Raw genomic sequence first — 26,155 nt, 5'->3', positions numbered from 1 at the left:
GTGAGCATTTACTCTTGTAAGCATGGGAATTCGGACCTGTGTTGGGATCGGCTGGGCTTTGCTGTTTCGTGCTTCTCTTGTTTGCTACTAGGGCTGTTTGAAGGCAATGTGTCTTTCAGCTGAATACATATCTTACCATGCTTGTACTGGTCGGCCCTCTTGGGTCTATATATCACTGTAGCCATGAAGTTCATCCACACATCGGCCAGGTCGATCGTAGCACCCATGTAGAGCCATACAAAAGACACCTTTCTCAGATTCAGATTATTACAACGTCATCACCCGAGATTCTCTGGAAGCTGGGATGAAAGATAGACTAAATAAACATCAAAATAAATAAATAATATCACCGGCAAGTTGTCTTTTTGTTTGACAGATAGATGTAATGACGGAAAATAAACTTTCAAGTTTATTGTAATGGTATGTATAGTAATGATGATGAGTACAGTTCTAGAAGACCTTTTTGGAAAATACTACTACTACTACTACTACTACTACTACTACTACTACTACTACTCATATACTAGGGTCTAATACACGAACGATTTCACAACTTATGATTCCAGTACCTACCTACGAAGTAGTATAATAACAATGGCCTGAGATATGTTGATCTGTGAAGAAAAAAGAAAAAAAGTATCTATCTATCTATCTGCTGTATGAGACTAATTTACATTCGTGGTGGCTGAGTCGGCTGGGAATTAAACACGGTAGTCATGGTAGGTTGGGGAGAAGGTATTAGACGTACAGGGAGATGGGCTCGAAGATGCCGTAGATTAGGTAGGGGATTGGGGGGAGTATGCTGGTTGGCATTGTGTTGGAGATGGGGTTGTATGTTGTATGGACGGGGAGAGGTGAGAGTAGAGTTACTAAGTATGTGGAGTACGGAGGAGATGGATAGCTGATTACTGCTTTGGGCATAGTGGGGATGATATAGGATGATTGGTTCTATGGGATGGAGTTTGTTGGTTGATGGGGTTGCAGTTGATATTGAACTTATTGAACAATACTCTATAGTAGGTGTGTACACCGCTATATTCTGGATTGCTGTATTTGGATTGCTGTATTTGGATATTTCGCATTCTGATAACTACTTATACCCTATGAAGAGAAGTCGAATTTGGTAATTGCTTCGATGACTGGAATACTTGGTATGTGATCCATTGGGATAGTGCATGTTACTCTGTGTCCACTGTTCATCTCAACCATTGCTTTTAACAAACACTTATAATTATCAAATATGTACCACGGTCTATACAGCAAATTGTTAGCTATGCAAGTACTTACCTACGTTGTTAAATAGTCAACAGTAACTACTCCTCCAGAAAGAGTCGACTCTCTGCTGACTCATCAGCCGCCCACCTGGAATCAAGTCTGATCAATTCATCCTCCATCTGCATCTCTGCTCCCCCCAACTATCATCATCCGTGAGAATGGCTGTGGCATCTCCCTCCTCCTTCTACATGGTGCTCTTCATCCCTCAGTGATCATCCCCTGAATGGGTGTATGGGTGCCCCACCATGGATTCCAACGGCTCCTATACCCGCTCCTTCGACGAATCCTTGATTCGCGAATTACCCCAGCTTCAGTCTCTCCGCATTGCTCCCCTCCGTCAGCCGGTGTCTCGCCTCTTGGCTGTGCCCTCCCCGCTCGAACCCAATGCCAGTCACGTCCGGGAACCTTCCAGTAACAACAATTCCGGCATCCTCCCTGCCCGCAATGACTCGGCCCAATCTGGAGCCTCCGAAGGGGCGGCTGCTCCCCGACCGCAGAAGTCGGATGCCCCTGCGGAGTCCCTCCCCAGCCTGGAAGCGCCTCCCCGGCCAATTCTCCCGGCTTTTGTCAATCTCCGCGCTCTAGAACGATACCCCTACTCCTCGTTTGATGATGACACCCTTCACTTCCGCAAGCGCAGGCGTTTGGGCGGTCAGGCGGAGACGTTTAGTGAACACCTGCAGTTGCCTATTCCTCAGGCACAAAAGGAGCAGCGTCCGCCGCCCTTCGGCCCTTTTGCTATTCTCAATGGTCTCAACGAGCCGCCTCCGAATGCGGCCTTGCTTCCTCCAATTGAACCCGGCTCGATCACACAGCTACTGACCAAACCGTCCCGAGGCAGCGAGGCTGTGGAGCCGGGCTTACTCACTGCTAATGCTGCAGATAGCCAGATTGCGGAGCGACGAGAAGGTCGCATCGAGGAGATTCTTGATTCTCCGGTCGACAAAACGGCCGACGGCGATGCGAGCGATCTCGCCAGCGGACTGCTGGACGATGTTGCTACAGCGGAACGGACACGAACTGAAAAGACAGACACCGAGACTGACAATAAAGATGCCTCCGTGGAGGACAATACCGAGCCGCTGTCGCCTAAAACGCGGGGCCGGTCCCGCAAGAACCTTCGTAAGTGGACCGAGGAAGAGACGACTGCTCTGCTGCGCGGGGTGGTCAAGTGCGGCATCGGCAACTGGACGGCGATTCTGGCCCAGCCGGAGTTGAAGTTCAACAAGCGTAGCGCATCCAATCTGAAAGATAGGTATGGTATAGCCATGTGGACGTGGAGGAGACACTGGATGCCAACTAAGTTAATCTAGGTTTCGTGTGTGTTGCCCCTGGGCATATCGGTGAGTTAAACGAGACTGTCGATTGTGCACATCTAATCTATCAAGGGCCGCGGATCCCAATGAAGCCACCAAGCAGCTGCATGACACGCTCGCGAACGCCCTTTCGCGAGCCGAAACCGAAGGGACCGACGGACAAGCGGGAAAGATCCATCTCCCACACCCGCGGGGGGCTAATACGGAGGCCAGTGGCGCTGCGGCGAATGAGGCCAGCAGCTCCAAGGATGCTGATTCGAAAGGCAGCAAGGCCAAGAACAGCACCGTGTCTAAGACTACCCCTACGCTCTCTAGTAGATCCAAAACCACGCTGGCGTCCCTGGGCATCCCCGAGCCGCACTTTACAATGAAGTCGCGGCGTCGCTCACGCCGCCCGTTTACCGTGGTCGAGGACGAAGCGCTGCTGAAAGGCTATGCCGTGCATGGCTTCCAGTGGACGCTGATCCAGCAGGACAAGCGATTGAATCTGAGCCATCGCCGGGCCACGGATCTGCGAGACCGATTTCGGACCAAATTCCCGCACGCCTACCGGGACGGAGGGTCCGTGAGCGGACGATTGCCAGGGGGGAATCCTGACCCTGGAAAGCAGCATGCTGCACGGGGATCTGCTCGCGGGCAGGCGGAGAGCGGCAATGCGCGCGGGCCCATTGATCCAGCGCTGTCGCCTCCAGCCCCGCCGCAGGGACTCCACGAGAGCACGAGCAGTGCGGGGGTATTTTCGTTTGCGATGGACGAGAATTCGGGGGTGGATGCGACGTGGGCAGATAATACGTTGGCGCCGATGTGGGATGAGCTTGCATAGTGAGCTGCATAGATGCCTGCATAGCTAGTGTAGTTGCATTTAAACATCAGTAGAGAAGTGTTATTGACTAATTGCAGTCACATAGTAGATTGCATGGGAGTAGTCTGAAGATGCTCAGGATGATAACAGCTTTTATGCTAAGAACAGACAGACATGAAAGACAGAACAAACACTGATTGCAGAATGACAAACAGAACGCTAGTTACATGATATCCGCCAGACAGACAGCAGAATGAAAAAGAACAGACGAATACTACCTACCCTACCTGAACCCGCAATTGCCAATAATTCCCTCCTACCATACCATATACCCTCCCTCATTCATTCTCCCATACCATACCATATCCCCAACCCACTCACCCCTCCATCCCTCCATCCCTCCTACCCCAACGCAGTATACTTTACCACGCATTCCGATCCCAATTCGGATCTACACACAAAGCCAGTTAGCCATACACCCCAAGGGAATAAACTGAAAGAGAAGGATATGGAATAGACGAAGAAGTACCTTGCACAAAACTCGCCAACACCTTACTCCCCGTCTGCAACAACGGATGACCCGCCACAATCTGCAAAAACCGCTGCAACCCCTCCCGCCGATGCTCAATCACATCATCACTGAACCGATTCGTGAATACCTTCCCCGGCAGCGGCGGGATCGTCACCCTCGTCGACTCCCGCTCCAGTATATCCCGGAAGTACTCGAAATCGGAGTATCGGCGCCTTACGACGGAATGTTTCAGTTTGAACGCCGGGATGTTGGTTCGACACACGATTTCGTATGACGTGTACATGTTCCGGGAGGTGCCGTGCGTTTGGGGGTTTCGTACCTAGATTTATTCCCATGGGTTAGATGTGGTTGAGGGGGGGTATGGGGGAAGGGGATGGGTTACTTCTATCTCGAGGAAGTTTTCCGGAGGGCCGTAGATCTCCTCGAAGGTTTGTTGGCGCGATTCGGGGACGGCTTGCATCTTGTTTCTTTGGATTTTTGCCCGTAGGGGGTTGGTTGGTATGTCTGTTGTGTTGGTGTAGAGTGGATGCGGGGAAGCTCGATGCGTTACTAACTTCCAGGTGGTGAAAGTAGTGGATTAACTCGGGGTGGGTTATATTTCTGCGGTATTGGGGATTTCCACGTTGCGGATAGGAATCAATTAGAGACAAAGAAGAGGGTGAGTGTGAATCACCACGGTTCGAAGTAAACAGCAGGGATATCTTAATTCAAAGAGAATGGGAGTAGGCAGATGGCGATAAGAGGGGCTGGAATTCCCGCCGATCGGGTTATCGGTGCATTGTTGCTCCATTCCGCTGTCACTATTACCCCTAGTACTTACAACATTCTAGATAGTACTACGTACTACTATCTTTGTATGCATGCTATTTGCTTCTTATTGATAACTGATATGATATGATAAGCTAAAACTACCAACCAACTCCTATACTCAAACTATTACTACATATGCAGACAAGCAAGAAGCAAAACGAAAAAGAAAAAAAAAAGATTTCTGCAGACCCTTAATTGTCTAATACACCCTAACAGATAATAAAAAACCAATTTCCCCGAACCCGCGCAATGAAACCCAGATATTGATAGATAGAGCAGAGAAATGAAGAATGAAGAGGAAGAAACAGGTGTACAAGGGTCAATCATCACTCCTGGCGACTGCGCTTGGCCCCATGAGGGTTCCATGATCCATCGCCGACGCCTTGATTGGGAGGGAAGAAGCCCTGGTTAAAGGCTGGGTTGGGGCCCTGGAATCCACCTTGTCCTGCTTTACATCAGTATACAAGAACACAACTATCCACTGCTTTCTGGGTACTCACCCTGCATCCCCATGTTACCCGCCATACCTCCCATCATCGGATTCATCGCCCCCGGCATCGCATTCATCCCCATGCCTCCCATCGGGTTCATCCCCGGCATTCCCATCATATTGGGTCCTGCCATGCCACCACCACGACCGCGCATGCCGCCAGGGCCACCGCGCATACCGCCCATCATCCCCCCGCGGTTATTGAAGCCACCGTAGTTCTGCATCCCCATGGGATTCCCCTGGAAGCCTCCGCCCACCATCGGCCCTTGGAAGCCACCCATGGGGTTCTGGAAGTTCCGGTTGCCGCCAAAGTTCCCACCACCCATGCCGCCGGACATGCCGCCCCGGTTATTGTATCCACCGCGTCCGCCGCGATAACCGCCGCCGCCGCCCATGTTGTTCATGCCACCGCCAAAGTTCATGTTCGGGTTGGGCGAGTTGAAGCCGCCGGACATCGAGCGCGCCTGGTTGTCCTTGCGCATCGGCGCATCCTTGGGTAGCGTGCGGAACGGGTTCGGTTGCGGGCTGGTGTAAGTGACCATGTGCTTGCGCGTTTGTCCACCGGCGCTGAATGACTCGATCTTGTGTTTCGTTGCGGTGGCTGCTTGGAGGGTGGTGAATTCGAGGAACGCTTGTCTATATGTATAATAATATCACGTCAGTGGATGGGAGCTGTCATCATCACCGCTGCATCCTGCATCCTGCATCCTGCTTACCCTTTGCTTTTACCGTTCACTTTGTGTTCGCTAAACGTTACGTCCTTCAGTTCATCCTCGCAGTCGGCCTGGCACACCCAGCCGCGGATGTCGTCGTCCGTGGTCCACCAATACAAGTCCGATATGAGCAGAGCAGGAGTAGCATCAGGGTCTGTCGGGCGATCATCATGCTCCTTGCGCTTGGTTCCCTGCTGGGGGGTGGGAGTCTCCTTGGCCGCGGATTGGGGGTTGGCGGAGCCCGCCTGGGTTACAGGGTCACTATGGGGAGCGCCGCCTTCACTGTCGGGCTTGACGGTGCCGTCGGAGGAGCCGTCGCCTTGGTGGTTGGGGTTTCCATTCTGCTGCTGTTGTTGTTGTGTGGGTTCCGGCGCATCTAGGATAAGTTCTGTGTCATCATGTTTCATCTCATCCTCGGGCCCCTGCTCATTGGCATTGTAGCCACCGCCATCTCCATAGATGTCAATATCGAAGTTATCATCTTCGGTAGCCATGGTGTTTTAGCTTATGATCGGATTTCTCTCTCAAGGGAAAACTTGATTGCTTGCTTGTGATATACAGTCCTCCTTGGATATTGGCTCTTCTTCTTCTTCTTCTTCTTTCTCTTCTCAAGCTTCAGGATCGATTTGATTTTCAAGGGAAGTACATGTCTGTAGACACAGGCGGTCAATTAGCAAGGAGGGAATTCTCATCCACTGGATATTTTAGAAAAACAACAATAATAAAAGCAGGCTTCTGGGATCATTTCCTCCGACTCCGATGGTGGGAAATCCACGGTTTTTGTTTTCAACACTCTGGTTTTCTTCTTTAAAGCTCACAGGGGATAAGGCACCAGGCGAAATCGATTGGCAGATGGCAATCGAAAAAAAAACAGAGGAACATAAAAAAGGCTTGATGATACGTACAATCCGAAGCGAAGACAGCTTCAAAAAGAACAAACACTTGACCAGTTCGTCAATCTGATAGCTCTGAAACGGAGATTCTGGCGCCTTGTTCCAGGACTTTTCTTTTTTCTTCAGTACAGGGAAAGGGTAGTAGTAGAATTGGGTTAAGGGAGAGAGTTGCAGGTAATTTCCACAGAAGATGCGGCGCCGATGATCAGCTGCTGCCGGGGCCGGCAAAGCGCTTGTGCTAGAGAACAGGTCCGAGAGATATGAATGAACTTCCAGAGATGAGAGAGTACAGGAAATGGAAGGAGAAGAGAGAATTATGTTCCAGCAAACAACGTCGGTGAGCGCAGTTAGTTTCCCAAGCTCAGCTCAGCTCAGCTCAGCTCTCGCGAGACTGATGTTATTCAGGTTAAGGTCAGGTCCAGTGGTTCACACGTCCAGCTGGAATCCCCTGACTTGACTCGTCGCCGCTAACGCCGGAAGGTGGCGAAAGAAGAGGAGAGAGCGGAGAAGTGAGGAATGCAGAAGGTAAAGAAGAAAGAAGGGATAGGGCTAGGGGAGGATGATGGGGATGGGATGGAAGCGTGGGAAGACGTGTCCGAAGCCAGACTGCGGGTGGAGCGCGATGGGAAGCGGAAGCAGAAGCAAGAGACAAGAGAGAGAGAGAGAGGGAAGGACAGCGGCGATCTCGACCTCAACTCTCCTCCCGGCCTTCTCTCGGCTTCGGTTGAACTTCCGCTCCGGACCCCAGATCGTGACGCGTCGGGATGGTGTTGTTTCGAACTCTATTAGGATCGCAAATGATTCACAAATTTTCTCTTCAGCTGTGAACTACTCTATCCAAAATGTGCAATGTCCTCTGTCTGCCGTGATGGGTCGTGGAGAGCAGTGCTGCTTCTCACGCTGGCCATTTGCTTCCCCGTCCGAGAGAGAAAGAGAGACGGTGCTATTCATAGCCCGGCCTAGATTGTTGACTATATGTGATCGCGTTATCGATAACCCCATCCTCGACCGAGCTAATTACATTCTATAACTATCTGCTTATCCCAGTCTCTTTGGCAATCCTCAATTATTTTCAGCTAGCCAGCCAACGCCATGGCGGTCATGCAGTGGAAAATGGTGGAATGCAGTTACCTGCCTGCGTATACGTCCAAATTCTCATCACCATAACTCATAATGTAACTCATCGTCCAATGCAGATCTTTGGACTGGTCGACTTCGGCTCTGCATCATCTTCTCCCTGAATAAGTTGAATTCCCGAACCGAGTTCAATCGGCTGTCGTAGTTCCCTGCCACCGGTGGATCGCCCTCATCGCTATCCACCCCGTCATTCCAGGTATGCAGTGTGCACGTACCAGTGGACAATCCCCAACCATTCCAGGACGTTGCTGTAACCTCAGATTAGCTCGCTCAATCATCATCCACACAACCGCGATAACTTACCTGCCAAGACAGGGGAGTTCGGGTGCCAGCTGGCATCCCGAACGCATGTCTTCCACATCACATCGCTGCGACTGCTACGGATTTCATACGCAGCGGTGAAGATATCCGGATCGCGCGGCCGCGAGTTGGCCGTCGCTTGCCCTACATCAATCGTGCCTGCAAGTGTGGCATCCAGATTATATACGTATACCTTACCGTCTTCGCTGCCCGTATACACATATCTCGAGTTGGTGCTGCCCGGAGGGGAGAAGTGGCAGCGAATGAGAGTCTTGAGCACGCGGTGGCCCCGGAACGTTACTACCGAACAGTCATGGGGATGAGGTTCGTAATAGTCGTCGGGGTACGGTTCAAATCGATAGTCGAAACCGGTCGTGTATCGATTAACATCGATGGTGTCGAACTTGGCGGTCGTCATCATCTTTCTCAAATCCCAGAGCTTCATCGACTGATCTTTGCCGTTGGATAGTACGTATCGCCCGTCGCCCTTGCTGTCAACATAAGTTAACCCTTCTGTATGACCCATGAACACACCGGCCTCGCGCCCGTCGCCCATCGAGCGTCGATCCCACACGCGCAGCGTGGTATCGTCCGAGCCCGAATAAAGAATATGGGGAGATGACTTGTCGCCGAAGCAGACAGCGTTCACGTCATCTTCGTGGTTCTGCAGCCGCAGGACAGACTGGCGCGTTTCTAAATCGTAAACAATAACCGACTGATCGGATGTGCCAGCCACGATTTCCCGACCGTCGCCCGAAAATCGAATCGACCAGATCTATACCAGTCAGTTAAAATGAGACTGCCCGCTTTGAACCGGTCAGTGCATACCCCGAAATGAGAATTGCCATACAGGCCGCGCCCGCCTCGCCTTCCTGAAAGCGACGACAAATCCAATATAGCCGGATCCGAGGAATCCGCTGGATCGGTAGGCGCAAGACAGACCAGATTCCGAATTGAACTGTACGCCAGGAACTTATTGTCCGGACTCAGACTGGCGTCGGTGATAGTCCACTGCCCAAACGGGTAGTCCACGGTCTTGTAATACTTCCACTCGAACGGATTGGACGTATCGTACATCCTGACCTTGAAGTCCTGAGCGCAGCAGAAGAAGAAATTCCCATCGTCCGAGAACTGTCCAGAATAGCACCGCGAGTCGAAATGAACGATCTTATCCGCCACCGAGCCCGGAATAAGTCCCTACAACAGTCAGCCAGAACCAACCGTATACCCCAGCTGAATGAATCCCACCTGAGTTATCGACTGCATATCCCTCCTCTGCGGCCCCGACACATCCACCCCCAGTTCTCGCCACATGATCTTCGTCGCAAGGGCCTGTTTGCGCCTCTTGAGTTTGTCCACATAGTGAGGGTTGGAACCGAAATCGCCAGAACCCATGAGCTGCGCTCCCTCTTCGCTTGGTACTTTGGGGAACTGCTGACCTCCCGATCGTCGTGCTCGTCGCCGGTATCCGAAGAACCCGAACTCGTAATCTTCTTCCTCGTCGTCCTCTACCACGTTGGCGTCATGTAGTCCGTTATAATGTAGGATATGGCGCAGACCATTCGAAGCCAGGAGGTTCAGTAATCGAGCTGCGGAAACTGCTACAATGAGTGTCCAAAACCTAAGCAACAGCAACAGCAGCAGTAAGCAACAAAAAAAGAATGCGGGCACGCCTACCTCTATTGTGCCTTCCCTCGTGACGCTCCTCACCCTGCTGCTCATGATCCGACTCATCCATGGCGAATTCAATATGTATATTACCTAGATGCAATTCCGGGTCTTGAAAAAAAAAAAAAAAAGTGTGAGTTCTCAAAATAAAGACACTAGCCAAAGAAGAAGTAAATTCAACGCATGCAAGCCAATGTGCCAGTTGTAAAAGAAGGAGGGGGGGTAAATCCTACCGAAGCGATGATCATCAGCATCATCAATGTCTTCCTCGTCTTCATACAATTCCGCATCTAGCTCTTCTTCTTCTGCCTCTATTTCATCCGGCTCATAGTCCATATCATCCTCATCCTCGTCCTCTTCCAACCATTCCCTAGCGGGATGCCATACAGTTCCAGAATCTCGGGACGGAGGAGACCCCGGTTGGGCGGGGGGCGAGCCAGACGGCGGCGGCGGAGGAGGAGGACTAGTACTCATGATCGGCCGAAAACGTGAGGGGGGTTGGGAGCAGTCGGTGAATGGGCGACTGGGATCATATCATAGCAGGCTACTAGTACTCTTACTAGTCGGTTATGGTCTGTCACCCGACTTCCAATAGCAAGGGAGAGAGCAATTAGTGGTGATAAAAGGACAAGGGGAGGTGTCGGGGCTGCGTCTTCAATTGGCCGGCAATCACTGGCTCCGAAATAGTTGGTTTGGAGTCGTTGCTGGCACCGCTTATCGATACCGGTCGGTTATGTCATCTCGGAGTGCGCGGGCTTGTTAACTCCTATCCCCGATGCCGGGTGCGGAGGATGACAATGTCATAGTTCATTATTCAAAATGTGTATCAAGATTCATATTAACGAGTCATGAAGCTCGTGTCACATATTAATATACACATGTAAGGGATATCAACATCAAGTCATGCGGTCGTAAGATTCGTGACTAAAGAAAATATTAAGTGTACATTCCAAAAAAGTCAACCGAAATAGCCTCTACAGAGGCAATAGAGTCACTCAGTCAGGCTCTCGTCTCCGAGCCACAATCCTCTTGTGAAGAGGTTCGAAATATGCGCGGATAGGGGCTTGAAGTATTCCATCTCTTCTTCCGTTGCAGACATGACGCCGGTGATCAAACTGGAGAATGCGTCCGCTACCACCTCTGTGCCTCGGCTGAACATCACTTCGATAGATGGGGCCGCATGGATACCTTGTTCAATTACCTGGAGCTCAGTGCCTACCTTGCTAGGCTCAGAAACTTCCGCGGAAGTGTCTGTGAATGAATTCATCAATGGCTTCCTCTTCATAACAGTGGCACGCAGGATGAGGACCCCGGAGATCACTTGGAGCTTCGTTCGCAGCAGTGAATGCTTTCTCCGCGGAATTTGTCTAGCTGTGGATTGGTAACACATCCTTTCCCATGGATAGGGTACGTAGCGCCGACTAATGGCGGATTCGGTTTGTTTCCCCGAAATGCCCTTTCCACCGATACCTAAACCGATGTTTAGCAGACTCATCCATTGGAAGAGGATGGGGCAAGCACCCACAGTACGACAATGACACTGATTCTAGGAGGGCGGCCTCGCAGACGAGCCAAGAGACAAGCATCTGGTCGAAAAACTCTTGCACTGCATTCAAGACACAGAATGAGAGGATTTCGTACGACTGATATGTCGACTCCGCAACAGACAACATATCGAGTGTTTGTTTCAACTCCTTGGTCATCATTAGCTTACCGATTCCATACCCATGAGCAGCTTCGACTTCTTCTCGTGGTACTTTGGTGTCCAGAGAAGGTAGCGCTTGGCAATATGAAGTGTCCAGACTTATCGGGGAACAAGTCTCTTCAGAGCCAACAGGCGAATCCCGACTAAGAGAACCAGGTCTGCCAGAATGTACTTCCCCATCATTGGAAGCTCCCAAGCCAAGGGTACGGCCACCCGATGATACTCGAGCTCCTAGATGATAACCTTCTTCAGGTTTTGTATGCCGATCATAATCACCGAGGGACGGAGACTCCAGAGGGTGCTCACTTGGCGACAGGGAACAATGATCAGCCCGGAGTGGGTGCGCAAGAACACCTATATCACCTTCATCAATTGCCTGCCTGGAGCTCTGCGGTTCTCCGCTTCCTTTCAGGTCTCTCTCAAAAGCGTGGAGCTTGCAGCTACTGTCTGTGCACAAGTGGCACTGGAAGGAGGTCCCCTTTAGACGACGGCACTTATCGCAATCGTCGAAAATGTGTCCACAGCCTTGACACCGCTTCTCGGAACTATCATCAGCCATAGGAGGGAAGCCCCGCTTGGGGGTTAGATCCGTGCTACCGGAAGGCCGTGATATACGGCGATAAGCTTTGTCGCCCGGGTTGCTTATATCCGTTTCACCAGGTGTGGATGGCGGGCAATCCTCGCCGTGGGAGACCGAGTCGCAGCTTTCAGCTCTCTCTGCCATCTGCATCAGTGCCAAATGCTGGCTTGTGATATTAGATGGGGCAGGAACTTCCACCGTGTGTGGTACGTCGCTGGAGCAGCAAGACGATGATGGAGCTATATCTGAGACAGCATCAGCTTCAACGGAGGAGTAGCCTGAGGTAAACTCTTCGTCATCTCGGTTTGTAGCGCCCCTGTAGCCAGAGAAACTGTTACCGTAATGGCTATTAGCCTGACCGGCACCAGTCGAAGAAAATCCCCCATTGTTGCCAGGGTAGAACTGGTGCGGACCAAATTGACCGAAACCACCTCCAGGGAAGAAATTCCCACCGAAGCCAGGTCCGTTATTGCCCCCTCCTCCGCGATCATCACTGCCCCGTCTACTCTGGCTTGCACTTGAAGTGGTCGAACCGACTTTCCTGACACGACAATGGTTGGCAACGCACTTGAAGTACTCCGCCCAGCAGTTTACGGGCTGTGGACATAGCCCACATTGGCGTGGTGGCATCTGTCTAATTGTCTTTCGGTCTATTTGCGTTCGAGACACTTGGTACATATGCTGGTTTCTCATGTGGTAATAAACCTTGTCCCGTCTGTTTGCTGCCCAGGAGCATCGTGGATGTACGCACTGATAGCGAAATTCAGAGTGATGTTGGTCTGAGACGTGACGCCTGAAGTTACCACGCTCCGTATAAGATTTGCGCTTTCCATTGGGGCAGAGTTTGCAGACGTAGTTGTATCCATTGTGCGGGCTGCCAGGCGAGTCAGACGAACCGGGCGAATGAGATGGATACTCTATGATATCAATCTGGTGCTGAATCATCCTGATAAGTCTGTTGTGGCTGGCACTGAGCAGGTCTCTCATCTCATAAAGATGAGCTGCATCTTGCTGTGGCAGTTTCGTTTCAACTGCAGTCGCAAGTTGAGACAGAATAGGGTCGAGATGATTGGCGTGCATGCCACCCTGCGCTTGAGAGATAGTAGGGACTACCAGGGACAATGGGTTATCCTCGCCCACAGGTATGCCCTGTATGCCATTGTTTGCCATATGCCCACCCGCCATATCGTTCAGCAATTCGTCCGTGAGAAAGCTCATGTCTAGATGCAGCCCATCAGTTGGACTGATACTTCTCGAAGTCGATACTGGCGAGTGCGGAGAGGATGGAGCATAGTGCTATATGCCAGAACGTTAGTCGCTAAAGCCACGAAGCTCAATGGATTCGATTATTGACTGACCGATGAGGTAGCATAGGAGTAAAAACCGGGCATTAGATGGTTCCCTTGGGGTGATTGAGGGGAAAAGATGGGCCAATTGCCCTGAAAGAAAGAATTTCTGCCGTTTCCCGTGTCATCTCCCATCGATGGAGGCTATTGAATCCTGTCGGATTGAAAGGAAGATCAATGCAAGTCAGGGTGGGGTGGGTTGAGGATTGAAAGAAGCAAACACAGAAGACAAGATGAGGTCAAGTAAATGGAAGAAGAAATCCTCCCCTGTATCGCTGACAGGCACACAAAGATTAAAGAGAGCAGTCTTAACAAAGGAGAAAATAAAGTTGCTTTTGAAAGGAAGCTCTAGGACTTGTAGGAAATCTTGGTTTTGCGATGAGTAGAATCCAGCAACAGAAAAAAGAGTAGCTTCGGGGGGTGATATTTCCGCTCTTATATGGTGGTAGTAGTGTAGGAGTAGGAGGGAGTCATCCATCATTACAGGGCGAAAGGGCCCCCCCCCGTATGACCGATACCAGTTCAGCAGAGCAGGTATTGTTACCTCTGAAGACTCGAGTGTTTTAGTGACGTCTGCGCGGTACTAGTCTGGGCGATGTTTGCGTGTGATGTTCTGGCAGCCTTGCCGGCCATCATCCCCAGGCACTCTGGCTGGCCGGAACGTCATCGACTACCAACAGTCCCCAAACGATCATGGAGGAGCTTGCTGCCTAAAGTTCTGGACTGAAGAATTGTGAGTAAATGCAATTTACTGGATAGAGGAACTTCCATTCGCGAATTGAGAGCTCAGTCGAGATTTCTCTCACTTTTGCAACTTCTACAGGCGAAACTGGTGTCGACTTCCCGGAACTACACTGCACTGCCATTCGTCGGTCTTTAATCAGCTGCTACTTATCTACGGAGTACTACTACTAACCTACTTCTGGAAGGATCACCGCTAGCAAGTTCGACATTGCTGAGGAGCTTCATGCTGCTACGCAAGCTGTTACGGTAGCTACCCAAGAGATCTCGCACATCTATGCTTGCTATCATCAATCAATAGCAAATGTGGATCCTAGTCCAGAACACTATGTCTGGAACGTCTACCAACAGGAACAATATTCCGATTGGACTGGAAAGGGTAGCCTTACGCAGTCTACCGACTCCAAACGAGGATCGTGATCTAGAATAGCCAAACCATCCCCGTGCCCAACGACAGAACAAGATGATCGATCCACAAAGTGAGGCGACAACGGCTCTGATATGGATATAATCTCTGGATGAATAATCTCGGAGAGCGCCGAGTCCCAGAGCACAACCTTGGTGGATAGCGAATTATGGATGGGCCAGATTAAGTGTGGCTAACGAGAAGTGGGTGAACGGTCAGATAGAACTGAAAGGTAGGGTCTAAGCAACGGGGGTTTCAGAACCCCCGGATCGGGGACTATTCGAGCAGCTGCGCCACAGGGGAAACTCAGTAAGAGTTCACTTTCACCCTCCATCCACTGCACTGCTTACCCCGCTTCTTCTCCCACAAGGCTAGCGCGGTGTCCGCTCTGAATGGCACTTGAACAATTCAAGACAACAGCCACAAGGTTTTAATGGCAGAGATCCAGAACGCACCAAGACTGCGTGAATTATTTGACTTGCCTCATTCTGTTGTGAAGTCCTGACTGGACAGATATTGAAGGGCCTCTTCCCCTGCCCCGAGTTAAGCCGATGCACAGCAATTTCCGCAGTAAGACTCGAGGCAACAGCAAAGGAGCAGTGCTGCTCTTTTCCGTGGCTTAGTTAGTAAGGGATTAAGTAACGTCACACGCTACTACTCTCCCAAACACCGCCCTTCTGCAGAATCAGAGGCATCTGCATCGGTCCGTCAAGCCCAAATTGACGTAGGAGCGATGCCAGTTGTGCATTGCCCGGGTTTCCCATGGTGGCTGTACCCAGACAGCTCATCTCGTCACGATTTCCAGACAACCGAGGCACTACAAGAAACGGTTTATTCTGGAGTTGAGCTCCAAGCTACTGGTAATGTAGAAGTTCCTCCAACATGTGCTCCGGAGAGCGTACCTGGCTATCGCCAATCACCATCTGTTCAAGGCTACGTACCTTTAAAGCTATGCAGAGTCTAGAATTTGCCACTCGAGAACTAGTGGTTCAACGGATCAAGTCTATCGCAATGCTTGAATCGGAATACGACTTCCATAGAATTCACGTTACCTCCCCTGACTCAGGTGTCTAGACTGGGTGGCAAATTAGCCCGACCATCGTTCTTCCCCTACTCACTATCCTACTTTCGTCATAACTGAGGCTCTTTCTCAACACTCTAGAACGATACCCAACACTTGATCGACTGCTTGGGTAGCTATTGAGTGCCCCCGACCGTCTCGCTCATCTCACGTAAGATGCCGACAGAAGACATATCGGAGGGAACACGCCAAGTTACCTCCGTTGCTTGAATCGACGGACATATCCGTTAAAGGACCATGGTCCGATGTATTCTTTGCCCTGGCCTTAAACTCTAAGCAGAGTGGATGTCCCGTTACTTATGCAGGCAATGAGTTTCATAACAGTTGCCTGCCGCGCCCCGTCGTTCGTATGCTGTCACTAAATGAACTCCGTTGGGGTGAATAAGTAACTAAATTACATAAAAGAGAAGAAAATAAAATGAGAAGAAAAAAAGAAAAAAGAAAAGAGAGAAGGATGATTCCACACTTCCCACTGCATATACCACCCCCCTCCCCCGACAACCCAATCATCATGATCATTTACTAATCTCCTACAGACCATTCCAGAACTGCATCCCCTGGCCTTACCTAGTTATACTTCCATTCTATCTACTAATACCAAGTCATACCAACCATACAAACCACAAACTCAGTTCACCACCTCTTTCAGGTATGATCTTTGCGATCTTTCCACAACAGAATCTACATCTCCGTAACCATTAAGTTCTGACGCTCCATACCAAGAAGTAGGGCATCTCTTAGCACTCTCATCACTGCTCAGCCACCATCAAGTGAGGCATTCGTTGTCTGGGAGTTGTGAGAGGTGCAGTGCTGCAGTCCGTCTTGCATAGCCACAAACTATGAGGTCTTTGGCATCGAAGAGTGTATGACATTGTAGCGATGTTACAGTAGTTTCTCACTGTCAAGGAGACTGTAGCACTGAGCCCTTTTCCTGGCTGTTTTGTTGGCTGGGTGGGGATCGAGCTATATCATACTAGTAGTATATCATGTAAACTGTGTTGTCTGGAAATACGGGGGCTTAGAGCCTAGATCAATGTTTGGGAAAGACACCATCCCAGCTATGGAAAGAGTTCGTTTCAAGCGCTATTTTATTTGGAAATAGGGTCATAGTACATTACACCCCAGAAATATTATTGCAGAAGCGGCTACTGAGAAACGTCACAATAAGGAAAAAACAGACCCATCCTCATTAGTCATGTAATTCATAAGCAAACATACGCCTTGCAACTCCTCCACGTGACATAAATCTCCCATGTACCATGACTCCCTGCTTGAACGATGTAAAAGGATTAGAGAGCAACGTGATTATAAATCATAAGCACGAAGTTGACACATATACGATGTCAAACGACCGCGAATTCTCCAATGTGTCCGGAAGCCTGTGTAGTATCCCCGATAGGTTCTCCCAAGATATACCACTGGGCAAGTGATTTGAAGGCATCGGAGTTCCCGTGGCTAAAATCATACATTTTGGTCGGACGCAGCACCAGATTCTGATCCTTGAAGAATGCTTCGACCACTCGGGCTTGTAGCCCCATGAGCGAGAAAATAAGGACCTGTAGCACGTATCAGCTTTGAGAAAGCAACAAGATTGACTGGTGGACGTGGTGCAGTCATTTACCGGTGAGACCATTTCATGGATGAACTTCCGTCTCCGAAGCTGTGTCAGCATAATCCGAAGAATTGGCATCAACTCGCCGAAGAGGATTGTGGAATCTGTGGCGACTAGATTATTGTACATGACCGCCTTGACATGTGGACGTGTAGGGCCATTCAGCTCGGCGATACGATAGCACCCAAACTCGGGCTGTTCATACTTGTACAAACTGGATTTCTCGAATGCGGAGTCACCAACACTATGGAGAGCCTGTTAGTGTATATTTTAAGTCTCAATGATGGATATCCTACCATTTTGAGAACCAGGTGGTCCTATACCCTTCATGATCGGCTTTCATGGAGTAATAGGTGATGTAAGACGAAAGGTGGATATCCATTGCATATGCGCGATCGACAGGGCTGGTAAAAGCTGGGTCTGTTTCATCGTCTACTCCGTTATATGGTCCATGAAGGTCATCATCCTTGGGATCTGGGATTGAGTGGTCTGCCAAGGGGGCAAAATAAGATGGTTTGTGTGGTGAAGCTTGGTCGAGCGACATAAGATCGACTCGAATATTGAGTTGTTCCAATTGCTGTAGGTCTAGTTCATCAATTGCCAGGCTCTTGATCTTGAGGGCCAAGTCCCTCAATGCTGCCCTCATTTGGCGGCGGGCTGGAGGTTCCACCTTATGTGACATGGCGATATAGATAGCTGAGCTAGTAAGTTGTGTACAGCCGAGAATTTGGATTTACATAGAATTGACTGGGTATATGAGAACGGAGAAGGAGAACTTTGTGCTCTCTTATATCTTGTTCTGTCTCCCAGAAGGTCGCATTGGAGGTGAAAACAAATTGTTTCCTCTTTTGAAACAGCAACATTGGTTGCCGGGAAACCACCAATCAGCGCTCCCAGATTCACAGTTTCCTACACTATATGAAGTGCTGTGAAGGCGCCACCAAACCCATCCAACCTATTACTACAATTTGTGTCTCAATATTTTGTTTGGTGAATGAGACTACATCAAAGGAAAAGCATCTAAATTACTTTATCCGTCATGTTGGAAGTTCAAATAAACAGCTATGGACTTTCCCATATATCGCTTTTCTGTTCCGGCTGCTGTTCCTTGCGTATAACCTCATATTGCTATCGATCGAGCCGGGATTGCTTCGACCAAGATGAGTCCTCGCAGCAAAAATAGGCATATAGATTACAGTCAGGCAATTTTGGGTCGACATCATGATAACAATGTTTCACTGGCCAGGCTGATGCCTGCCCATCTCACAACAGAGGGGAATGAATAGCCAGCGCAAACGCCACCAACTCAAGCGTTGTGTATATCGTGATAGAACCATTCACCATAACAAGACACTTCACTAAATTTTCTTCCAGCGATATGGCCTTTATTTGCGGCCTATTTCTTTCGATCTTCCCAATTCTGGGTTCTCGTGAGTCTAGATAGCTGCGAACCTGTCACTGCATATTCCTATCTCAACGTTTCTTATCCAGTCTCCTGCTTCCCTCTGAGCTCGTATCATCATTGCTCATACATTTACATCTTCATAACCATCATGTCAGGCGTAACAGATGATCTACCTTCAAATGAGAAGAGATGGGAAGCTGCCATGGCTCGGATGGGCCTTACAGGTCAAACTATCCACGGCGCGGAGTTGGACTCTGCCTCAAAGATTGAATATAAACAATTTCTTCTTCTTCAAGTACTGTGGGAGACACGCCATATCCAAGATCTGCCCAAACTGCTCCCTGACTTGAACAAATGGATTGTTAAAGCAGAGGAACTGTTGAAAGATTACAAGTCATGGCAAACATATTGTCAGGAATTCTCATCGAAAGATATGGGGGAAGGGAACTTCACAATTGCCCGGCTCTATCAGCTCGAGGTTACAAGCACAAAAGACGACGTAGATCCACGGTCACTTGCAACACCTGTTGCACATCGAACACGCGCTAGGGTACTGAGTCGAAAGTTAGCCGACATGTATTTGGCAACGCCCACAAAGTCCAAAAATGTCCCTGAGTCCCTAGACGTGGAAGACCAAGGTCTTGATACACCTAAGAATACTCCGGTGAAGTCGATTCCGGAAACCCCAAGTCCACCTCAGAAGATTTCACCTCCTTCCAAAGAGCAAATGGACGTGCTATTTCCTCCGACTAGGGACGAGAAAATCGTCAATTGCGCCCTTGTTATCTTCATGAATGCTCTAACAGCACCGTTCAAGCTCGCTAACAATTGGACCTTGCACAGAAAGGCTTTCAAGGCTGATTTCGGAGATGCTAGTTTCGAAGCCAGAACCGATGGGTATCTGGATGACCGGCAAGGTAACGCTCAGGCCATTATTGAGGTCAAACCGGTCATGCGAGCAAAGAAACTGGCTGCTATACGAATGCAGGAGAGTGCGCAGATGGTTGCGTGGGTCAAAAGTGATGGTGTACAGGCGTTTACAATGGACAAAGAGTATGTCAATCATCTCTCAACGATCATTATCACGAAGTAACACACCGGGATACTAACTATGAAGGCGCTTTCTGACCGCGCAAGACCGGCATGAAATATATTTGACCGTTTCACAGTACGATGACGAATATGTCAAATTTCTGGCGGACAAAAACTATACGAGCCAGTCCCGGCCCTTTTTGATTATGCGTCAGTTTGGCCCATGGAGTACATTGAACCTGGCCCATGTGATGAAAGTAGCGCCTATTCTGCTGGCAATATCACTTCGTGCAGATGCACAGCTCAGACAGAGAAGAACCTCGTCGAATTAAAGGATACTTCTAGGTTTGGCGGTTGCAATAGCACTTTTATGTTGACGGCCCCCTGAGAACAGGCACCTTATCAGAGATCCCCTACAAGAGGTTTCTCCCTAATCTTCTTCATCACCCTGTGCTTAAGGTAAGTCTACATATCTGTCATTGGTTCAGGGATACAATACTATCTTCATTGACCTTTCGCTGATTTCTTAGAAGGCATGTGTTCAAGCAGAGCACGACTAATCACTCTTCAAAGATCTCATGCTCTGAATTCTCTCTAATATCAAACCACAGTCAAAGACGCCACCCTTATAATTCCATCTACCTTCATTGTTAATACCAATATCTAATGACCCCTCAGCATCTCATCTCCATGTCTGACCTCTGTAGAAGCTAGTACCATTGGGAGAAACATTGTTGATGTCGTTGACTTCCAATTTATGTGTTCCTATGTACCCATGAATATATATCTTCGTATGTCATTAGATTCATACCACGACACGACACGAGACCACACCACAATGCAAACGGTCTTTGCTCCATATCTAGACTACTATGCAGGTCAGTTCGTTAATGAGGATGACCTTGGGAACTTGACTCTGTTGAGGGGAAAGACCAGGGAGTCTTTTGTCACCTACGGGTTGACTTGATACTTTTAAAGAAGCAATACTGTTTGGTATACTAGTAGCTGACCATTTTTGTATTTGTGGCAGAGGACAATGATACTACTTATCATTGCAACATGCATGGTTGCAAAAAAAATCACGTTTTATATTTACCTAATGTGCCTTGTCCCGCTGAATAGTCATAGCCGCGGTTCTGATGAGGGCAGATGGCTACAATTGGGCAAGACCCCTTCTCCAAATGCTGCTTAATCGAGACTATTCATGCATTATGGGGGAGATACATTGGCAATAGGACACGTTTAGAGGTGGTACAAGTTTGATTCTTCTACATCGTCTTCATTGTAGAGTGTGTGGTATATACACAGGATCTCCCGCTCGCAGAAACCAAGAAGCGAGTTGCTTAGTGGGGGTGGTTCTTGTGGTGGCCTGTAGAATGGTAAGTCCTGCTGCTCAATATACCAGAAGAATATAGGGAACGTACGGAGGTGGAAGTAGTACTCCATGCTGTAGCCCAGGATCAGGATGGTACCGATGGCGTGGGCGAGGGCTATCGAGTTGCAAATGATCAGCATCTTTCGCACTGTAAGACTTGATTGAGAGAGTGTACTCACGAGCAGCGGAGGGGTTCTTTCCGAAGTAGCGAGCCTGGTAGCGGCCGATGATGCCGGTAGGCTTAACTTCAGGGGCAGCACCACGGGGGAGTCTGGCGTAGAAGTTCACGACACGGTCCATGCGGGCAGCATCCTTGGCAGCACCGATCGCCTTTTTGACAGTTAGTTGAGTTCAACAGGTATAACGCGCGTTTTGTTGAGTTCCCGAGGTAAAGCACGAAAGAGATTGCTCCGGGCGGTAACGTCTAGGCAGGGTCGGGGATGATGAAGGTAGGGGTTCTCACGTTGGGGGAAGCGATCTAAACGTCAATTAGCACTAAATTAAGACAGATTCTTGTGGTTGTATCGGTTGTTTCTTACCTTGGGAGGGATCAAGGTCGAGAGACCGCGGCGGGCGATGTAGCTCATCTTGTAGGATCTGTGCGACCCCAAGTCAGAAAATTGTCGGATCAATGAAAAGAGGGACGCAAAATACAGAGCGTCACTCAGGGAATAATCAACTTACCTTGACGCTAGCAGGTGAACTAGGACAATGGATAATGACGGAGAGAAGGAAGAAGTGCCAACGAGAAAGCGGGTTGTCGGAAGAGCGGTTCGACGCAGGGAGGCTCATTCGAGTCGCGCTAAACCGCTTTCGGACTCGTCTGAAGGCCGGCACTCGCCGCATACCTCAACTTGCAATTGCTCTACCGCAGCACCTTGCTCTCTCCACTCCTCCAAGCACAACCTCGCCATCATGTCGCTTGCCAGAGCAGGAAGATTCGCCTGCCTTCGCACGGGCAGGCTCGCCGCCCCCGTCAATGCGCGTTTTGTGTCCACAGGCACCGGTCGAGGCGACCCTTCCCGCACATCCAGCACTTCTGATGCCCCGACTGTTCCTCACACCGAGAGCACCTTGATCCGCAAGGAGAGCCCTTCTGAGGCTATGACCCGTCATCAGCCCGATTACGATGCCACCATTGATCACGGCACCTCGTACGAAATACCCCACCTCGCGCATAATTGGAGTGGCTAAACTGACCAATCGAAATCAGTCAATTCTCCCCTGTGCCCAAGCGCGTCATGGATGGCAGTGAGCCTGGTGCCACTGTTGCTGCCGCTGTTCTGTCCGGCGCTCCCACCGACCTGCAGGCCCGTACTGTCCGGTATGAAGCTCCATAAACGATATCTGTCGCCCACCCGTATCAGTCGCGCTGATTCAGTGATATACAGGATCTACCGTCAAGCGAAGCCCGCAACACAGTCCGGAACCTGGCACGCTCACCACTGGAGAATGGATTGGGATATCCTGCAGAGGGGTCATCGCTGGGAGAACCCCCTCATGGGCTGGCAATCCTCTGCTGATTGCATGCAGGGTACCCACCTGAACTTCAAGAGCAAGGAGGATGCCATTCTGTTCGCCCAGAAGCAGGGATACGAGTACTTCGTTCAGGAGCCGAATGAGCGTCGCTTCGTCCCCAAGGCCTACGCTAACAACTTCGTCCACGAACCGAAGAAGCTCAAGCACATCAAGACTAAATGATTTGGGTTTCTCGTGTGTCATGTACATAAGTGCAGGTCTTTGTTTAAGTTCTGGGTTGTTGCTAGGTGATAAATTAACTTTCCTAAATGTTACACATTTTTTCGCTACTGCAAACTTTTATTGACATAACCTGGTGGATCTCCTGACTGCCGGCGTGCACCATTGAGTTCATATATCGAGTATAGCGCCAAGCGACTCTTGAGAAACTCGAAAAGCATTCAGAAAAAGCTTGCGCTAGTTACCAGTGCATTTTAGAGAATAGCTCGCTTTGTGCCAGGTATCACAAGAGGCATTGGTAGTAAATCTCGATATCCATGTCCAGTCTTTGTTGGTCCTTTAACGAGGCAAGGGCATTGCAGTACGGAAAGTTGAGCCTCTATACTTTTGACATGCTGTGCCTTCTTTTCCTGGTACTTTATTTTCAGAATTTCATTACACTAGCACAGCTAATAATGGTCAAAGGACTGGTAGAATCAATGTCGCTTTGGTATGCCACTCTTTACTTTAGTTGTACGAATGGTCTGAGCTCACTGAGGAGTGACCCTTTATATATACAGGCGTGCTACTAGTACTTACCAGATGAATAACCGAGGGATATGAACATTATAGAATGACCATCATCTACTACAATGTTAACAATATAACGCAGTCCCTCCATGATATGAATGATTCGATACTATGCCATGAACTGCTACGAGTAATGATTAGTAGTAGTTGGGTGGTTCTGATGTACTAGTCTAAGTGGCATCTCAAGAAGGGAAAAATGACTACTAAGTTTCTCCCAAACCTCATCCGGATAAGGCTAAATCCTCCGAAAGCACGAGGGAAGAACAATAGTTCACTGGGTAGCAGATGAGTACTACTACTACTACTACTACTACTACTACTACTACTACTACTACTACTACTACTACTACTACTACTACTACTACTACTACGTACTATCCAGGCACGCAGCAAGTGGATCGCTCTTTTTGCCCGTTCCGCAATCACTCGAATTAGGCTTCAGCGGTCTGGAGAAAAGAGGATGGAAATAACGGTCTGCTCGGAATTGTGCGATAAATATTTACATAAAGGCAATGCCTTATGACTGTCAACTAGACTATATATAATAAAATGTTTCCTCACATTCCCACTTTCTCAAAGAAGATTAGCCTCAAAAATATCGTTCGATGATCACCATCCCGGCAGGAACAGATCCGGCAAAAGAGACCGAGCATAACTCTGTTAGAGAGAGAGAGAGAGAGTGGCACAAGCAAGATTTACAAAGCAGAAGGCGCCCAGCCACGGCGGTTTGGAACCCCGCCGCCCCCACCTAAAATTTATTATCGGGACGTGATAAGATCGAAAATTTACCTATCGTCGTTTATGCCTGAAAGGTCCTCCTCCTCTTCTCCCCTTCTTGCCCCTCGTTTTTCTCGCTGGATCTCGTGAAATTGTGCAAACTAGAAACACTCCTTAATCAATAATTTTTTTTCTTATTTCTTATCATGTCTGCTGTCAACGAGAACAACCTGGAGGGGGTGAGTGAGACTGTCCTCACCCTCCGCAAGGTTATTGTCAACGAGTCCGAGCCCCTCGCGCGCCGCTTCCGGGCCCTCTTTTCCCTCAAGTACCTGGCCTGCCTGCAGCCTCCCTCTGAGGACACCCTTCCGGCTATTGAAGCCATCGCTGCTGCTTTCTCCTCCAAGTCGGCTTTGTTGAAGCATGAGCTTGCCTACTGTCTTGGTCAGACTCGTAACCCTGACGCTGTCGCGTACCTTCAGCAGGTTCTGAAGGATAAGGAGGAGGATGTTATGTGCCGTCATGAGGCTGCGGAGGCCTTGGGTGCTCTGGGTTATGAGAACAGTTTGGAGATTCTGAAGGCGCTGAAGGATGATGCGAATGAGCCTGAGGTCATTAGGGAGACTTGCGACATCGCCGTGGACCGTATCGTCTGGGAGAACTCCGAAGCCAGGAAGGCTGAGAAGCTGAAGCCTAGGTATGACCTTACTTTTCTTGTTTTGTCGCAGCCAAGTCATTCGGATTGCATGCTAATCAAGTGCTTCTATATGATAGTGACTTCACCTCCATCGACCCCGCCCCGCCAATGCCCCTTGATGCCGCAGAACCCTCTATTCCCGAGTTGGAGAAGACATTGTTGGACACCAAGCTCCCTCTCTTCCAAAGATACCGTGCCATGTTTGCCCTGCGCGACCTCGCCTCGCCTCCTGATCTGCCCACCGCCGTTCAGGCCGTCGCTGCGCTCGCCAAGGGTCTCAAGGACCCCTCTGCGCTGTTCCGCCACGAGGTCGCATTCGTTTTCGGTCAACTCTGCCACCCCGCCTCCGTCCCTAGTCTCACCGAGTGTCTGAGCAACCAAGAAGAAGAAGGTATGGTACGCCACGAAGCTGCCGAGGCCCTCGGTAGCTTGGGTGACGTTGATGGTGTCGAGGATACCCTGAAGAAGTTCCTGAACGACCCCGAGCAGGTTGTCCGGGACAGCATTATCGTGGCTCTTGATATGGCCGAGTTTGAGAAGAACGGAGAGATGGACTATGCGCTGGTGCCGGACTCTGGTGCCCCTGCTGCCGTGTCTGCTTGATGAATTATGCGAACGAAAAGTCTACAATGCCGGTAAATAGTTGCTTTCATGACTCATAGATGTACAATCGAGAATTCCCCAAAAAAAGATAGACACCAGGTCTTTGCCGTTTAGTTGTTCGTCGATTCCCTGTGTAACGGAAGATTAGTATAGGGTATGGGAAAGGGAAGGGCTGGTAGATTGCATACTTGTGACCACAGACACATGTGTAAAACACCGTACTACCTTCATCTGCACTGCGCAGTTGTACGGTGGTGTAGTACATCTCTTTCCGTCCACACTTGATGCAAGTATGTTGAGTAAGGGCTTCGGTTCTTCTGTCTGACGCCGTCAAGGTCTGGACCGCAGATCTTTTCGCTCTCAAGGCAGACGGGAATGCGCTCGGCTTGGACTCGGAGACAATGGTCTGGGGAACGGTATCTGAATAGCGAGGTAAAAAGGGACAAGGTCAGTGAATGCGACTTTGCAACATAGGATACCAACAAGGCAAACCTACCTTTATTCCTAGCTCCGCAGACATCGCAGACAAGAATCTTAGTCGGATCACCAATTGAACCCTCCAATAGAGAGCCGCAGTCAGTGCAGAAGACGAGAGTTCCAATCGCAGACATATTGAAAGATATTGGTTTGCGACAAAAAAAGTACCAGATC

General features: G+C 49.6%; 12 protein-coding genes across 12 annotated transcripts; 5 read left to right on the top strand and 7 right to left on the bottom strand.

Moving 5' to 3' along the window:
- The first annotated feature begins 1,410 nt into the window (after window positions 1-1,410).
- BO85DRAFT_411683 (telomere repeat binding factor family protein) lies at window positions 1,411-3,732 on the top strand. Its single transcript, XM_025657536.1, has 3 exons — window positions 1,411-2,530; window positions 2,589-2,618; window positions 2,664-3,732. The coding sequence occupies exons 1-3, from the start codon at window positions 1,521-1,523 to the stop codon at window positions 3,412-3,414; spliced, it is 1,791 nt and encodes a 596-aa protein (XP_025521535.1). The 5' UTR covers window positions 1,411-1,520; the 3' UTR covers window positions 3,415-3,732.
- Window positions 3,363-4,650, bottom strand: BO85DRAFT_444846 (sorting nexin-3). Its single transcript, XM_025659125.1, has 3 exons — window positions 4,308-4,650; window positions 3,923-4,244; window positions 3,363-3,844 (listed from the first exon to the last, which is right to left on the bottom strand). Exons 1-3 carry the CDS (start codon window positions 4,383-4,385, stop codon window positions 3,816-3,818), a joined length of 429 nt encoding a protein of 142 aa, XP_025521534.1. The 5' UTR covers window positions 4,386-4,650; the 3' UTR covers window positions 3,363-3,815.
- A 411-nt stretch (window positions 4,651-5,061) lies between these two features.
- Window positions 5,062-6,432, bottom strand: BO85DRAFT_434104 (uncharacterized protein; the record flags this gene model as incomplete). The annotated part of the gene is made up of 3 exons (XM_025658449.1): window positions 5,062-5,180; window positions 5,236-5,861; window positions 5,942-6,432. The coding sequence occupies 3 exons, from the start codon at window positions 6,430-6,432 to the stop codon at window positions 5,062-5,064; spliced, it is 1,236 nt and encodes a 411-aa protein (XP_025521533.1).
- A 1,557-nt stretch (window positions 6,433-7,989) lies between these two features.
- On the bottom strand, window positions 7,990-10,410 carry BO85DRAFT_455583 (WD40 repeat domain-containing protein; the record flags this gene model as incomplete). Its single annotated transcript, XM_025661394.1, has 6 exons — window positions 7,990-8,216; window positions 8,272-9,043; window positions 9,097-9,465; window positions 9,517-9,866; window positions 9,946-10,029; window positions 10,170-10,410. The coding sequence occupies 6 exons, from the start codon at window positions 10,408-10,410 to the stop codon at window positions 7,990-7,992; spliced, it is 2,043 nt and encodes a 680-aa protein (XP_025521532.1).
- A 332-nt stretch (window positions 10,411-10,742) lies between these two features.
- On the bottom strand, window positions 10,743-13,999 carry BO85DRAFT_444839 (putative C2H2 zinc finger domain protein). Its single transcript, XM_025659124.1, has 3 exons — window positions 13,580-13,999; window positions 11,462-13,517; window positions 10,743-11,406 (listed from the first exon to the last, which is right to left on the bottom strand). Exons 1-3 carry the CDS (start codon window positions 13,610-13,612, stop codon window positions 10,928-10,930), a joined length of 2,568 nt encoding a protein of 855 aa, XP_025521531.1. The 5' UTR covers window positions 13,613-13,999; the 3' UTR covers window positions 10,743-10,927.
- A 2,938-nt stretch (window positions 14,000-16,937) lies between these two features.
- BO85DRAFT_411670 (uncharacterized protein) lies at window positions 16,938-18,209 on the bottom strand. The gene is made up of 3 exons (XM_025657535.1): window positions 17,704-18,209; window positions 17,417-17,651; window positions 16,938-17,351 (listed from the first exon to the last, which is right to left on the bottom strand). The coding sequence occupies exons 1-3, from the start codon at window positions 18,087-18,089 to the stop codon at window positions 17,139-17,141; spliced, it is 834 nt and encodes a 277-aa protein (XP_025521530.1). The 5' UTR covers window positions 18,090-18,209; the 3' UTR covers window positions 16,938-17,138.
- Window positions 18,210-18,960: 751 nt separating this feature from the next.
- BO85DRAFT_434100 (uncharacterized protein) lies at window positions 18,961-20,048 on the top strand (the record flags this gene model as incomplete). The annotated part of the gene is made up of 2 exons (XM_025658448.1): window positions 18,961-19,865; window positions 19,982-20,048. The coding sequence occupies 2 exons, from the start codon at window positions 18,961-18,963 to the stop codon at window positions 20,046-20,048; spliced, it is 972 nt and encodes a 323-aa protein (XP_025521529.1).
- A 1,038-nt stretch (window positions 20,049-21,086) lies between these two features.
- BO85DRAFT_411664 (F1F0 ATP synthase subunit f) lies at window positions 21,087-21,936 on the bottom strand (the record flags this gene model as incomplete). Its single annotated transcript, XM_025657534.1, has 5 exons — window positions 21,904-21,936; window positions 21,759-21,816; window positions 21,683-21,697; window positions 21,399-21,549; window positions 21,087-21,367 (listed from the first exon to the last, which is right to left on the bottom strand). The coding sequence occupies exons 2-5, from the start codon at window positions 21,804-21,806 to the stop codon at window positions 21,087-21,089; spliced, it is 495 nt and encodes a 164-aa protein (XP_025521528.1). The 5' UTR covers window positions 21,807-21,816; window positions 21,904-21,936.
- Window positions 21,937-22,134: 198 nt separating this feature from the next.
- BO85DRAFT_359547 (ETC complex I subunit) lies at window positions 22,135-22,920 on the top strand (the record flags this gene model as incomplete). Its single annotated transcript, XM_025655515.1, has 3 exons — window positions 22,135-22,373; window positions 22,433-22,543; window positions 22,611-22,920. 3 exons carry the CDS (start codon window positions 22,135-22,137, stop codon window positions 22,918-22,920), a joined length of 660 nt encoding a protein of 219 aa, XP_025521527.1.
- Window positions 22,921-23,077: 157 nt separating this feature from the next.
- BO85DRAFT_26623 (uncharacterized protein) lies at window positions 23,078-23,571 on the top strand. The gene has a single exon (XM_025655055.1). The coding sequence runs from the start codon at window positions 23,235-23,237 to the stop codon at window positions 23,487-23,489; it is 255 nt and encodes an 84-aa protein (XP_025521526.1). The 5' UTR covers window positions 23,078-23,234; the 3' UTR covers window positions 23,490-23,571.
- A 726-nt stretch (window positions 23,572-24,297) lies between these two features.
- BO85DRAFT_444833 (deoxyhypusine monooxygenase) lies at window positions 24,298-25,773 on the top strand. Its single transcript, XM_025659123.1, has 3 exons — window positions 24,298-24,898; window positions 24,976-25,633; window positions 25,693-25,773. Exons 1-2 carry the CDS (start codon window positions 24,411-24,413, stop codon window positions 25,502-25,504), a joined length of 1,017 nt encoding a protein of 338 aa, XP_025521525.1. The 5' UTR covers window positions 24,298-24,410; the 3' UTR covers window positions 25,505-25,633; window positions 25,693-25,773.
- On the bottom strand, window positions 25,615-26,115 carry BO85DRAFT_483435 (DNA-directed RNA polymerase I core subunit RPA12; the record flags this gene model as incomplete). The annotated part of the gene is made up of 3 exons (XM_025663159.1): window positions 25,615-25,633; window positions 25,693-25,924; window positions 26,001-26,115. 3 exons carry the CDS (start codon window positions 26,113-26,115, stop codon window positions 25,615-25,617), a joined length of 366 nt encoding a protein of 121 aa, XP_025521524.1.
- Between the last annotated feature and the right edge of the window lie 40 nt (window positions 26,116-26,155).

The sequence above is a fragment of the Aspergillus piperis genome, assembly GCF_003184755.1.
Source record: "Aspergillus piperis CBS 112811 unplaced genomic scaffold BO85scaffold_1, whole genome shotgun sequence".
Taxonomy (NCBI): domain Eukaryota; kingdom Fungi; phylum Ascomycota; class Eurotiomycetes; order Eurotiales; family Aspergillaceae; genus Aspergillus; species Aspergillus piperis.
This window is presented reverse-complemented; position numbering and strand designations above follow the sequence as displayed.

Coding starts and splice junctions, on each gene's coding strand:
- BO85DRAFT_411683 (XM_025657536.1), top strand. CDS start 1,521: ATGGATTCCAACGGCTCCTATACCCGCTCCTTCGACGAATCCTTGATT. Junction 2,531..2,588: donor GCATCCAATCTGAAAGATAG/GTATGGTATAGC, acceptor AAGTTAATCTAG/GTTTCGTGTGTGTTGCCCCT. Junction 2,619..2,663: donor TGTTGCCCCTGGGCATATCG/GTGAGTTAAACG, acceptor TAATCTATCAAG/GGCCGCGGATCCCAATGAAG.
- BO85DRAFT_444846 (XM_025659125.1), bottom strand. CDS start 4,385: ATGCAAGCCGTCCCCGAATCGCGCCAACAAACCTTCGAGGAGATCTAC. Junction 4,245..4,307: donor AAAACTTCCTCGAGATAGAA/GTAACCCATCCC, acceptor GAATAAATCTAG/GTACGAAACCCCCAAACGCA. Junction 3,845..3,922: donor GTTGGCGAGTTTTGTGCAAG/GTACTTCTTCGT, acceptor CTTTGTGTGTAG/ATCCGAATTGGGATCGGAAT.
- BO85DRAFT_444839 (XM_025659124.1), bottom strand. CDS start 13,612: ATGCCCGGTTTTTACTCCTATGCTACCTCATCG. Junction 13,518..13,579: donor ACTCCTATGCTACCTCATCG/GTCAGTCAATAA, acceptor TCTGGCATATAG/CACTATGCTCCATCCTCTCC. Junction 11,407..11,461: donor ATCAGTGTCATTGTCGTACT/GTGGGTGCTTGC, acceptor ACATCGGTTTAG/GTATCGGTGGAAAGGGCATT.
- BO85DRAFT_411670 (XM_025657535.1), bottom strand. CDS start 18,089: ATGTCACATAAGGTGGAACCTCCAGCCCGCCGCCAAATGAGGGCAGCA. Junction 17,652..17,703: donor ACCACCTGGTTCTCAAAATG/GTAGGATATCCA, acceptor GGCTCTCCATAG/TGTTGGTGACTCCGCATTCG. Junction 17,352..17,416: donor TCCATGAAATGGTCTCACCG/GTAAATGACTGC, acceptor TACGTGCTACAG/GTCCTTATTTTCTCGCTCAT.
- BO85DRAFT_26623 (XM_025655055.1), top strand. CDS start 23,235: ATGTCCAGTCTTTGTTGGTCCTTTAACGAGGCAAGGGCATTGCAGTAC.
- BO85DRAFT_444833 (XM_025659123.1), top strand. CDS start 24,411: ATGTCTGCTGTCAACGAGAACAACCTGGAGGGGGTGAGTGAGACTGTC. Junction 24,899..24,975: donor AAGGCTGAGAAGCTGAAGCC/TAGGTATGACCT, acceptor GCTTCTATATGA/TAGTGACTTCACCTCCATCG.